The sequence below is a fragment of the Arvicanthis niloticus genome, chromosome X, assembly GCF_011762505.2.
Source record: "Arvicanthis niloticus isolate mArvNil1 chromosome X, mArvNil1.pat.X, whole genome shotgun sequence".
NCBI classification, from domain to species: Eukaryota; Metazoa; Chordata; class Mammalia; order Rodentia; family Muridae; genus Arvicanthis; species Arvicanthis niloticus.
In genome coordinates this window covers 80777630-80791805 of record NC_047679.1, presented here as the reverse complement: position 1 = coordinate 80791805, position 14176 = coordinate 80777630, and the positions used below count along the sequence as shown (strand labels likewise).

At 38.7% G+C, this 14176-nt stretch overlaps 1 protein-coding gene across 1 annotated transcript in view; it reads right to left on the bottom strand.

Annotated features, from left to right (window-relative positions):
• Cenpi (centromere protein I) overlaps nucleotides 1-14176 on the bottom strand; it is a 54059-nt gene that overhangs the window by 32672 nt on the left and 7211 nt on the right. The window contains exons 5-8 of the mRNA XM_034485321.2: nucleotides 12945-13063; nucleotides 12543-12650; nucleotides 5479-5527; nucleotides 5143-5189 (exon numbers count right to left, since the gene is read on the bottom strand). Coding sequence (XP_034341212.1) covers nucleotides 5143-5189; nucleotides 5479-5527; nucleotides 12543-12650; nucleotides 12945-13063 — 323 coding nt within the window. The remainder of the gene's footprint in view (nucleotides 1-5142; nucleotides 5190-5478; nucleotides 5528-12542; nucleotides 12651-12944; nucleotides 13064-14176) is intronic.

Here is a 14176-nt window from a genome sequence, read left to right as displayed (position 1 = left end):
CACCAGAGATAACCAGATAGTGAGATGCAAGCACAAGACCATAAGCAACTGAAGCCTATATACTCTGGCACCATCAGAACCCAGTTCTCCTACCAGAGCAAGCCCTAGATACAAACAGCTGAAAACCAGGAGGCTGACCTAAAATCCTATCTCATGAAGATAATAGAGTACTTTAAGGAGGATATAAGTCACTGAAAGAAATACAGGAAAACACGGGTAAACAGGTAGAAGCCCTTAAAGAGGAAACAAAACCTTAAGTAAATATATGAAAATACAATCAAACAGGTGAAGGAATTGAACAAAGCAGTCCAAGACCTAAAAATGGAAGTAGAAACAATAAAGAAAACACAAATGGAGGCAACCCTAGAAATGGAAAACCTAGAAAAGAGATCAGGAGCTACAAGTGCAAGTATCAACAACAGAATACAAGAAAAAGAAGAGAGAATCTCAAGCGTAGAAGATACTTTAGAAGATATTGACACAACTGTCAAAGAAAATACAAAACTTAAAAACCTCCTAACCCAAAACATCCAGGAAATCCAGGACACAATGAAACACCCAACCTAAGGATAATAGGAATAAAAGAGAGCAAAGATTCCCAGCTCAAAGGACCGTAAAACATCTTCAACAAACATCATAGAAGAAAACTCCCACAACCTAAAGAAATACATGGACATAAACGTACAAGAAGCCTATAGAACTGCAAAAAGATTGGACCAGAAAAGAAAATCCTCTCATGTAATAATCAAAACACTAAATGTATAGAACAAAGAAAGGATATTAAAAGCTGTATGGAAAAAAGGCCAAGTAACATATATAGGCAGACCTATCAGAATTATACCAGACTTCTCAACAAAGACCCTAAAAGCTAGAAGATCTTGAACAGATGTCATGCAGACCCTAAGAGAACACAAATACCAGCCAAGACTACTGTACCCAGCAAAACTCTCAATTACCATAGATGGAAAAACCACAATATTCCATAACAAAACCAAATTTGAACAATATCTATCTACCAATTCAGCTCTACAAAGGATTCTAGAAGGAAAACTCTAAGACAAAGAAGGTACCTATACCAAAATGTCACAAGAAATTAATCATCTAACAACAAAACCAAAAGGAGAATATCACATACATATAATGCCACCTACTACAACAAACATAACAGGAACTAACAATTATCTGTCTTTACTACCTCTCAATATCAACGGACTCAATTCCTCAGTAAAAAGACATAAGCTAAGAGACTAGATACAGAAGCAGGACCCAGCATTTTGCTGTATACAAAAAACACACCACAATGAGAAAGATAGGCACTACCTCAGAGTAAAAGGGTGGAAAAGAGTCTTCCAAGCAAATGGTCCCAAGAAACAAGTGAGAATTTTCATCCTAATATCCAATAAAAGAGATTTTCAGTCAAAGGTTATTCAGTGAAATAAAAAAAAAAAGGTTATTCAGTGAAATGGGGAAGGACACTTCATATTTTTCAAAGGTAAAATCCACCAAGATGAACTCTCAATTCTGAACATCTATGTTCCAAGGGCAAGGGCAGCCACATTCATAAAACAAACTTTACTAAAGCTCAAAACATACATCACACCCCACACAATAATAGCGGGAGACTTCAACATCCCACTTTTACCAATGGACAGATCATGGAAACAGAAACTAAACTGAGACACAATGAAACTAACAGAAGTTATGAACCAAAAGGATTTAACAAATATCTATAGAACACTTCATCCTAAAACAAAAGAATATATATTCTTCTCAACACCTCATGATACCTTCTCCAAAATTGACCATATGATTAGGCACAAAACAAACCTCAACAGATACAAGAATATTGAATTAATCCCATGTATTCTATCTGACCACTATGGCCTAAGGCTGGTCTTCAACAACACAACAGAAAGCCCATGTACACATGGAAGCTGAACAACTCTCTATTCAATGATAACTTGGTCAGGGAGGAAAGAAAGAAATTAAAGACTTCCTGAAATTCAATGAAAATGATGACACAGCATACCCAAAATTATCGGACATAGTGAAAGCAGTGCTAAGAGGAAAATTCATAGCACTAGGTGCCCTGGTAAAGAAACTGGAGAGATCTTACACTAGCAACCTAACAGCACATCTGAAAGCTCTATAACAAAAGAAGCAAACATACCCAAAAGGAGTAGACAGCAGAAAATAACCAAACTCAGGGCCAAAATCTAACAAATCAAATCAAACAAAGAGAACTATACAAAGAATCAGCAAAACCAAAAGCTGGTTCTTTGAGAAAACCAACAAGATAGATAAACCCCTAGCCAAACTAACTAGAAAGCACAGAGACAGTATCCAAATTAACAAAATCAGAAATGAAAAGGGAAACGTAACAACAGAAACTGAGGAAATTTTAAAAAGTCATCAAATCCTACTGCAAAAGCCTATACTCAACAAAACTGGAAAATCTGGATAAAATGGATGATTTCCTAGTCAGATATCATATACCAAAGTTAAGTCAAGAGCAAGTAAACTAAACAGTCCCATATCCACTAAGGAAATAGAAGAAGTCATTAAAAACCTCCCAACCAAAAAAAGCCCAGGGCCAGATGGCTTTAGTGTGGAATTCTACCAGACCTTCGAAGAAGAATTAATATCAACACTCCTAAAACTATTCCATAAAATAGAAACAGAAGGAATACTACCTAATTCATTCTATAAAGCCACAATTACTCTATCACTAAACCACACAAAGACTCAAAAAAGAAAGAGAACTTCAGACCCATTTCACTTACGAATAGCAATGCAAAAATAATATAATACTCACAAACTGAATCCAAGAACACATCAAAACCATCATTCACCATGATCAAGTAGGCTTCATCCCAGGGATGAAAGATTGGTTCAATATACAAAAATCTATTAACATATTCTACTATATATAAACAGACTCAAAGGGAAAAAAATCACATGATCATCTCATTAGATGCTGAAAAAGCATTTGACAAAATACAACATCCCTTCATGTTAAAAGTATTGGAGAGATCAGGAACTCAAGGTCCATACCTAAACATAATAAAAGCAATTTACAGCAAACCAACAGCCAATATCAAATTAAATGGAGAGAAACTTGAAGCAATCCCACTAAAATCAGGGACTAGACAAGGATACCAACTCTCCCCATATCTATTCAATACTTGAAGTGCTAGCTAGAACAATTAGACAACAAAAGGATATGGGGGGGGGATACAAATTGGCAAAGAAGTCAAAAACAACCCTGAGATACCATGTTACACCAATCAGAATGGCTAAGATCAAAAACTCAGATGGCAGCACATGTTGGCAAGGATGTAGAGAAAGAGGAACACTCCTCCATTGCTGGTGTGATTGCAAACTGGTACAACCACTCTGAAAATCAATCTGGAGGTTCCTCAGAAAATTGGAAATAGATCTACCTGAAGACACAGCTATGCCACTCTTGGGCATATACACAAAGATGCCCCACCATACTACAAGGACACATGCTCCACCAAGTCCATGGTAGCCTTATCTGTGATAGACAGAAGCTGGAAACAACCCAGATGTTTCACAATGGAAGAATGGATACAGAAAATGTGGTTCATTTACACAATGTGATACTATTCAGCTACTAAGAACGAGGACATCATGAGTTTTGCAGGCAAATGGATGGAACTAAAAAATATCATCCTGAGTGAGCTATCTCAGACCCAAAAGGACATGCATAGTATGTACTCACTAATAAGTGGATATTAGCCCCAAAAAGCACCGAATACCTAGGACACAATCCATGGAACTCAAGAAGGTTAACAAGCAGAAGGACCCAAGTGAGGATGCTTCATTCCCACTTGGGAGGGAAAAGAAAACAATCACGTGAGGCAGAGACCTGGGTGAGAGAGGACAGAGGGAGGGGAAAGGGGAAAATGAGCAGGTATTGGGGGAAGAGACAGGAGATAAACCCTGAGGGCCAGCAGAATGAATAGAAATATGCAACCTCAGGGGGTGGAGAGACTCTCCAGAATATAACCAGAGACCTGGGAGGTGAGAGACTCTCAGGACTCAAAGGGAGGGACCTCAGATGAAATTCCAAACAGTGGGGAGAGGGAACTCATAGAGTCCAACTCCAGTAGAAAGACAGGTTTTGTTGATTCTTTTATGTTATTCCACAGTCGAAAATTATGACCTAGAATTGTTCCTGTCTAAAAAAACTGCAGGGACAAAAATGGAGAAAAGACTGAGAGAAAGGTGGTCCTGTGACCAGACCAACTTGGGATCCACCTCAAGGGGAAGATCTAAGGCCTGACACTATTACTGATGCTATGGTGTGCTTACAGACAGGAGCCTAGCATGACTGCCCTCCATGAGGCCCACCAAGCAGCTAAAAGTCAGACGCAGATATTTACACCCAACCAATGGGCAGAATTAGGGAAAAGCTGGAAGAAGCTGAGGAGGAGGGCAACCCCATAAGAAGAGCAGCAGTCTCAACTAATCTGAACCCCTGTGATCTCTCAGACACTGAGCTACCAACCAGGCAGCATACAGGACCTGGTCAGAAGTCCAGACACATATACAACAGAGGACTTCCTGGTCTGGCCTCAATAGGAGAAGAAGCACCTTGAGGCCTCGGGGAGTGGTGAGGCCTGGCAGAGGGTGGGTGCGGGGAACATCCTCTTGAAGACAGGAAGGAGGAATGGGATGAGGAACTGTGGGGAGGGCAGACCAGGAGAGGGGCAATGACTGGACTATAAAGAAATAGAAGTAATAAAAATACTCAAGCACACACCCCATACATACACACAGACATAATATGTATGTATACAAGTTTTTTAGAAAAACAAATATTGCAGATACCTTTAGGACTTACCATATGGCTAACTGAACTCATTTTTTGGTAAAAATTAACATACTGTGCTGGAGGTTGAACCAAGGCCTCAGGAATGGTAGGCAGGAACTCTAAATACTGATCTTTTTTTCTAAACACTGATCTTTACTCTCAGCTTTGATTACGATTTTTCATTTTGTTGACTGAGTTCTCCAGGAAGTGAGTTCCTTCAAGCTAATGAGTCACTTGGCGTTGTGTCTCTAAAGCCTAGCTCAAAGTGCAAATGGATTCTCCAGTGTCTTTTCTGCACTTACCATTTTGGCCTGAAGATCAAGCAATTTTCTAGCACGAAATGGTTTGACTAGAAAACAGAAAGAAAAGTGGTTCTTAGCCTTTGCTTCAGCAAAAGAAGTCAGTCATACTTAATCACCATGTGAGTCATATAATTTCTCACAACACATTCAAAATATAAATACCTCTTCAGTCAAGGCACTGTGCAGATACTCTCAGATTAAAGTACTCGAAAACCAATTTTCAGAAAAGGAGTGTTGTCATGCAACTAGTGCAGATAGTTATTTACGTTTATAAAGGATGACACAAATGCTGGCTCTGCATAGTGGAAAGAATTTAGCTGGGGTGAAAACACTTACCATTCTCTTTCTTGGTCAGTAAATATAACAAATGGCAAACATAAGGGCACTGTTAAAATAAAAACAATGAGAAATGACAATGTTATTTCAAATAAAATAACACCATAGCCTCCTCAAATGTCAATCATATGCTAAGTAAAAGAATTTCAGGCCATCAGTGAACAATAATTTCCTTATCAAAAATGCTGGATACAAGTGATTAAATGAACTGAGCTATTTCCAGGCACTTAATGAAAACGCTGAAGGATGATACCTAAATCTAAATACCAAATTCCCTGGTGAGTGTATGTATGTGTGTGTGTGTGTGTGTGTGTGTGTGTGTGTGTGTGTGTACATATACACACACATATACATACATACTGTTTACAGATAGCTTAAAGGTAAGCTCCACAATGATTTTAATGTATCTGTGTTTGACTATGGCTTGTTGCATGAAGCAAGACACTATTTTCCATTTTTCATCTTTGTGAGTTATATGCCCACATACATGTATGAATGCATGTATCTTTGCATGTGCACACTTGCAGATCTGATTTGAATTGTTGGATGCTTTCTGACTAGGTGTGCTCAAACCTGTATGCGACAGTGATATTTTTAGGAAATTGTTTCAGTTGGCAACAAGATGAGTGAGAATTACTGTTTTGCCTTTTGCTTGATCTTTATTATGTGTGACTACTTGCCTTCATATATGTATATACACCACATGTCCACCTGGTGCCAAAGCAGGACAGAAGAGGACCTTGGATCCCCTGGAACTAGAGTTACAGATAGCTGTGAGCCATCGTGTGGGTGCTGAGAACTAAACCCAGGTCCTCTACAAGAGCAAGGAAAACTCTTAACTGCTGAGGCATCCCTTCTCCAGCCTAAAATTTTTGTTTTAAAATATAAAAACAATCTGGACAACTTTGAACAAAATTTTTTTAAAAATTGCTTAGAAAAAATGTGATGTTTATAATCAATGGAATTTTTCATGTCATTTGCCAGAAAGTAGATCTAATAGAAGAGAATCATATTGAGAGAATTAAACCAGTCTCAGAAAGACAACTATCATTTTTTCTCTCATGTGTGGCTCACATATTTTTTACATAGATACACAAAATCATATATGCATATATGACTTGAAAGTAAAAGGAAAACAGTTTAGAGAACAAAGGGAATTGATTAAGGAGCAGGAGAGTATGAAAAAGGCAAGTTAGGAAAATATGAGGGAAATATGTTCAGTATGTAATACAGCCTTGTATGACAATGTCCTTATGTAATACAGCATCATGTGCAATAACACATACAATGAAAACTTCAAAAAATCTTTAAAAATTACACATTCCTTTCAATACTAGTTAGCATTTAGTAAGTGAATAGGTATGGCCTCCATAGACTCATGTTTGAATGCTTGGCCCACAGGGAGTAATATTATTAGGAGGTGTGTACTTGGTGTACGTGTGGCCGTGTTGGAGGAAGTGTGTCACTGTAGGGGTGGGCTTTGCCACTCTACTCTTGTTTATCTTCAGTACAAGATGTACAACTCTCAGCTCCTCCATGGCTGCCTGCATGCTGCCATGCTTTCCAGCATGATGATAATGGACTAAACCTCTGAAACTGTAAACCAGCCCCAATTAAACGCTGTCCTTTATAAGAGTTGCCTTGGAAGCACCAATCCCTGACACTATTAATGATTCCCTGTTATATTTGCAGACAGGAGTCTAGTATTGCTGTCTTCTGAGAGGTTCCACCCAGCAGCAGACTCAGTCAGATGCAGACACCCACAAAGAGTAGATGGAGCTTGGGGACTCTTATGGAAGAATAAGAAGAATTGCAGACCAGAGGGGGATAGGAACTCCACTGGAAGACCAATAGAGTCAACTAACCTGGACCTTTGGGGCTCTCAGAGTCTGAACCATTAACCAAAAAAACACACACAGGCTAGACCTAGGCCTCCCTGCACATAAGTAGCAGATGTGTAGCTTGGTCTTCAACTCCAGCAGGGGCTATCCCAAAAGCTGTTTCTTAACCATAGGATATGTTCTTCTAGCTGGGCTGCCTTGTCTGAACTCAGTGAGAAAGGATGCGCCTACCCTTGAAGAGACTTGCAGTGCCAGGGTGGGGGGATACCCAGGGGGTTCCATTCACTCAGAGAAGTGGGGGGAAGGGAGAAAGACAGTGGGATGGGGTAACCTGGAGGGTGGCAGTGAGTGGAATGTAAAGTGAATAAGTAAAACAATAATAAAATAAAATGAAAGTTATATATAAGAAACAAAGAGTATTTTGGTAATTGAAAACAAAATTATATGCAAAAGTATATTAAAATATCTTAATGTTGCTTCAAAAATAGAGAAATTTAAGTAATAGTGTAGAAAAATAGTAAGGCATTATATAGCCATATAAATTGTTGTTTAAACATATAAAATGCTATGAAAAAGAAAAGAGTTGCCTTGGTCATGGTGTCTCTTCACACAATGCAAACTTTAACTAAGACACTGAGATACAAAATTAAAACTAAAGTGACCACTTTGTTGTGTGCTGGAAATCAAATTAGAGTCCTCTGGAAGAACAAGTGCTCTTAGCCGCTGAGCCATCACTCTACCCCAAGGATAAAAGTTTTAATTTTGTATCTCAGTGTCTTAGTTAAAGTAAGATACCTGAAACCATGTCATAGACAGATGGATAGATGGTAGATGAATGGATGGATGGATGGGCAGGCTGGCAGGCAGACAGGTAGGATGAATGCCACTCACATTCCTTCCTGTATTGCCAATAGCTAATTTGAAATGACACTTGTAACTAAAATAGTATGGCCCTCACATGTAAACATTACTTCTGCTTGTCAATATTTGCTGTCAATGATCAAACGTGAAAAAGTCAATTGTAGCTGGGCATGGTGGCTCACAACTTTAATCCCAGGACTTGGGAGGCAGAAACAGGCAGATCTCTGTGAATTCAAGGCTACCCTGGTCTATGTATTGAGTTCCAGAACAGCCAGAGCTGATCTCAGAAAAGAAAAAAGAGAAAAAGTCAACTATTTAGTGGAAATAGAAAAGAAGGCCAGCAGAGAAAAGCTCAGACTGTGCAAGCCTAATCACTGGACCGAACACTGGAAGGAACACACCAACTCCAGAAGTTCCCTTGGTCTTTACATGCTTGCACTGGTGGGTGCACAGCCACACACACTTAAGTCATACTCACAAGCATGTACATGTACACACATACATACAAATAATAAACACACTAGTTTTACAAAAAACAACACAATGATAGTCTTTACACAAATTTGCATATTAGTAGTCATTACCCTATACTTTGAAGGAGAGCATATTCTAAACTGCTTTTTCTGTACTTAGAAATGGACTCAGATAGACTCTAAACATAATTTTAAGAAGAAAGAATTTAGATTTCAGTACAAATTCATTGCCTCACACCCCTAGGATATGAGCCATTAGCAACACTATTCATCATGTTGAATACAAAATGAATGCCATCCAATTGCTGGCCTGAGGCTCCGGCTGGTATTATGGGGAATCTGACATTCTCCTTTAATCACATCTAGAAAGGAAAAATCCATATGTATCTCATACATTCTAGTTGCCTTGATGGCAAATATTTAACTGCCACATCTGAGTCACTGCACAGTCAGAATCCTATCAAAGTCTATGAAAATGACTTTTAAGAAATATGACTTTTAAAAGCTAAACCCCGCTGCTAGCCATGATGACTGACTCATACCTACAGCCCCCACACTTTTAACAAGGCAGAAAGATAGTGAATTCAAGGCTATCCTGAACTATACACTCCGTCTCAAACACACAAACCAGAAAATAGCAGCAGTGAGATGGCTCAGCAGGTAAAAAGCGCTTGCAGCATGAGTCTGATGACCTCAAGTTGATCCCTGGAACCCACAGTGGAAGGAGAGAACCAAGTCCTGAAAGTTGTTCTCTGATATTCACATGTCCACCATGGCAGATACATACCCACACTCACAGTCCACTCTGGTAGATACATACCCACACTCACATTACAGTCCACCATGACAGACACATACCCATGCTCACATGCAGTTCACCATGACAGATACATACCCACATTCATATACAGTCCATCATGGTAGATCCATATCCACACTCACATACAGTCCACCATGGTAGATACATACCCAGACTCACGCACAGTCCACCATGATACATACATACCCACATTCATATACAGTCTACCATGGTAGATAAGTACCCACACTCACATACATGCGTTATGAACACAATGTATTTTTTTCATATCCAAAAAACCCTATTAGAGTCTTTTTCCATTTGTTGAGCTAGGTGATATTTACACAAATGTAGTCAGTTAGAAAAAAAAAACTTAGAGGTGCTGAAGAGTGGGCTCAGTGGTTAAGAATACTTACTGCTCTTACAGAGGACCTGGGTTTGATTCCTACCATCATCATGGGAGCTCAAAACTCTAACTCCAGGACCAGGGGAACTCAGGTCCTCTCCTGACCTCAAGGGTATCAGGCATACACATAAGGCATGTACATATGGACAGATAAAACATTCATATACATAAAATAACTAAATAAATCTTTTTAAAAATATAGAAACATAGTTCTCATTTTAAAGAGCCAGTCATGGTCAAGCAAAACAATTCAGCAGGTAAATTTGCCTGGTGCCAAGCCTGATAAGCTGAGTTCAAGACACTGGATTCACAGACGCAAAGAGTGAACCAAGTCCAGCAAGTTGCCCTCTAACCTCCTCACATGTTGTGGAATGCATATCAACATAGCTACACAAAATAGATAAAATGTAAGGGGCAGCAGAATGGCTCCATGGGTAAAAAAGGTGCCTGCTGCCAAGCCTGACAAGAGGAGTACAAGTCCCAGGAGCCACATGGTAGAAATAGTGACCAACTCCCTCGAGCTGTGCTCTGACCTCCACACATGTGCCTTGGCATATGCATGTGCACACACACTAAACAAACATGTATTCCTTAAAGTATTAAGGAAAAACGCTTCACTTAAAAAGAAGGCCGAAGAAAGGGCTTGGTGGTTAAATGCACTCCCTGCTCTTCTGGAAGAAGTTCCAGTCTCAGCACCCACAGCAGGCAGCTCACACCATCTATAATTCCAGCTCCAGGAGATAAAACACCCTGTTCTGGCCTTTGAGAACACCCATATACATATGGAATTTATCCCCACAGACATACACATAAAAATTATAAAATAAACCTTAACAAATATAACAAAAAAACAAGCCAGTTATAAGAGACCACATTTTATATGGTTCTTTAATTTTTATAGTAAATTAAGTAAGATCATGTTCTAAAACTGACTATGCTGATTAATACATTTCTCTATGACTACACAAAAAATCAAAGAGTTATATATACTATTTTTCTGTCTGTCTTAGTTATTTTCTGTATGTAGTGAGACCCTGTCTCAAAATAAAATAAAGTTCAACTTCTAATAAAAAAAACTCTACAATTTATTCCCAAACCATGTTTCTCAGTATTATCAATCACTATCACCCAATACCAAGTTCAACTAAGTCAGGCTGGTCTATCTGTAGTCTCCTAAAACCCAACTTCTACACCTCACAGCTTTGCCTGAAATCTTCCCCTCATAACTAACACTATTTATTCCTGTCAAAGCCCTAAACCACAGAACATGGTGGCACACCAGTACTCGACAGGCAGAAGCAGGCAGACCTCTAAACTTAAGGGCAGCTTGGTCTACATAGAAAGTTCCAAACTAGCCAGAGCTTCATAGTGAAACTATCTTGTAAAAAAAAAAAAAAATCCCAAATTCAATTCACCCTTCCAAGGCCAGACTCAATGCTTACATCTTTTATGTTTTCACTAATCACTGATTTGCATGATTTCATTTTCAAATATAGTATAGTAATTATTATCTTCATGTTTTTATTTTGTCATCTTTTATAATTCAACTTTTTAAAAATGTGTAGGGTGCTTTGTCTGCATTATATAACTATGTAATACATGTGTGCAGTGTCTGCAGCGGCCAGAAGAGGGCACCTGATCCCCTGAAACTGAAGTTAAAGTTGATTAAAACTAAAGATAGTTTTGATCCACCCTGTGCTAGGAATTGAACCCAGGCCCTCTGAAACAGCAGCAGCTGCTCTTGGCCACTGAGCCATCTCTATCCTCATAATTTAACTATGAGTTATTACCTTCATGTGATTTTTTTAATTTCCTTGCTACATTTTTGTACTACTGAACTACAAAAAGCTAAATCCTTTTAATCTAGGGACTGAAAAGATGGCTCAGTGGTTAAGAGCATTCACTGCTCTTGCAGAGGACATGGGATCAATTCCCAATACCTACATGTCAGCTTAAAATTGTTTATAATTCTAGTCTCAGGGAATGCAACACATTCTTCTGAACCCTGTGAACACTAAGCCTGCAGGCACTATGCAAGCATACATGTAAGCAAAACACTCATACACATAAGTAAATCTCTAATAAAAATAAATTTATGCCTACCCAGTACGAGGAAAGAAAAAGGATGACAACATGAATTTTCATAAATAAAATAAATGCATGAATTCCATTCCCAAAGCCAAGAGAAATTTAGTTAGGTATGTGCCTTACATGGTCTGTAAACTACTGCTTGTCCTTGGAAATATTCTAGGTGGCCAGTAGGTTGATTTCTTGACATTATTAATATATTAATAGGAATAATTATGCTATTTAATAAAATCGGTCCATTTGCAACAAATTATATTTGTGAAATATAATATTTTCCTTCTCATTGGCTTTGATGTAGTTTGCAGTGCTGAGAAAATTCAGACCAAGTCACCCAAAGAATTCTGATATGGTTTAAAAGGGGAAATGGCAATCACTGGGCTAAATCAACAAAATTCTGTCTGTAGCATTATTTTCTTTAAAGATATAAGGCAAATACCACAGATTTGTTAATCTGTGAGACAGTGCAGCAAAGATGTCTGCTGTACAATATCTTCTGTACTCTTAACAGATCTTTAAGTATAGAACACACATTAGGTGGCATGCCAACATGTAAAAATACAGTATTTGAAGCTCAATGCTGGTCAATATTTACTTACCAGAGTATCATCTTGCAATGAAGCAAAAAAGAAGCCATACAGCGAATTAATTTGCTTCTTATGATCAATAAAGTCAAACATCGCAACCAACCAACGATAAAAAAGTACCTGTTTGACAGAGAAAAAAACACTATCCTTAAACAAACGTAACTAATTGTCACAAAAGAACGTTAATTACACCCCCAGCGTTATTTTAAAAGCTTCTAGCACCAAGTAGGATAATGGATTTTTATTTCGTCATAAAAATTTCTTTTTGAACAGGGTCCTTTTATCAAGCTATATTGTTCTGAAACCACAGGTTATGTACAAAAGGCCACTGCCATTACTCCATAAGTGGCTCTTCTTTGCTAGCCCTTAAGTGGCTTCTGAAGGACTTATCATCAAAGTATCCAAAAAGATTACCTTGATATTACCAGAACACTTGTCAACACAGAGCCAGGATACTGCCTTAAGCACAGAGTCTTCTGCTATGTGAGTTTCTGGAATCAAGCACTTCAATATCCGTGTGTTTACAGCATTCCCTGGAAAACAGACCAACTCTAAATTAAACTGGATCTCAGGGTCTCAATTGTTACTTTGCTATTAATCACTATGGGTCATAACTCTAAAACCTCTACTAGGCCTGGTGGCGCACGCCTTTAATCCCAGCGCCTGGGAGGCAAAGGTAGGTGGATTTCTGAGTTCAAGGCCAATCTGATCTACAGAGTGAGTTTCAGGACAGCCAGGGCTGTTACACAGAGAAACCCTGTATCAAAAAGGTGGGGGGATGTTAAGAGCTGACTATGGAAGTACAGGCCTGTAATCCTAGCTCTCAAGAGGCTGAGGCATGAGGATCGTATGTTTGAGGTCAGCCTGAGCTGTATTCAGTATTACCGTGTCTCACAAAGAAGAAATGAGAAAAGCATTTCCTTTTGATTAAATGATTAAAATATTTAGCAATTCGATCATTTTGATGATTGCAGGACTCAGTGAATATTCAAAAGATACGATGTGGCTATTTTTCAGTCCCAGTGCTTAAACTCAGGGCGTCAAGCATGTTAGGCAAGCACTCTATCACTGCGACATATCCTCATCCCAATACACTCAATTTTTAAAGCATCAAAATGTTAGTACTATATGAATTATATCTCAACACTAAAAAGCCTTTCAATCACAAGGAAATCTCCAAGTGTTTTTCACTTTATTTTTGCAATAACACAATATATTAATATTAATGGGCTAAACCTACTAGCAGGTATCTTCATGAGTTGTTGCATTTAAGTTTTTTTTTAAAGGGCTGGATGTGGTAACTCATATCACTATTCCTAGAACTTGAGAAGCAGCTGGATCGTTAAGTTTCAGGCCAATTTGGTCTACAGAGTGAGTTCCAGGACAGCCAGAGTTACAGAGAGACTTTTCTCTGTGAGGGTGTCAGATCTTGGAGTTACAGATAGTTGTGGAAGCTGAGATTTGAACTTTAACTGTTGAACCATCTCTCCAGACCCTGCGAAACCCTGTCTTGAATTTAAAAAAAAGGTTGGGGGTGGGAAGCTGGAGAGATGGCTCAGCAATTATGAGTGCATACTGTTCTTACAAAGGATCAGAGGTCGGTTCCTACGGCCCATATGAGTGGCTCAGAAGCACCTGCAACTGTA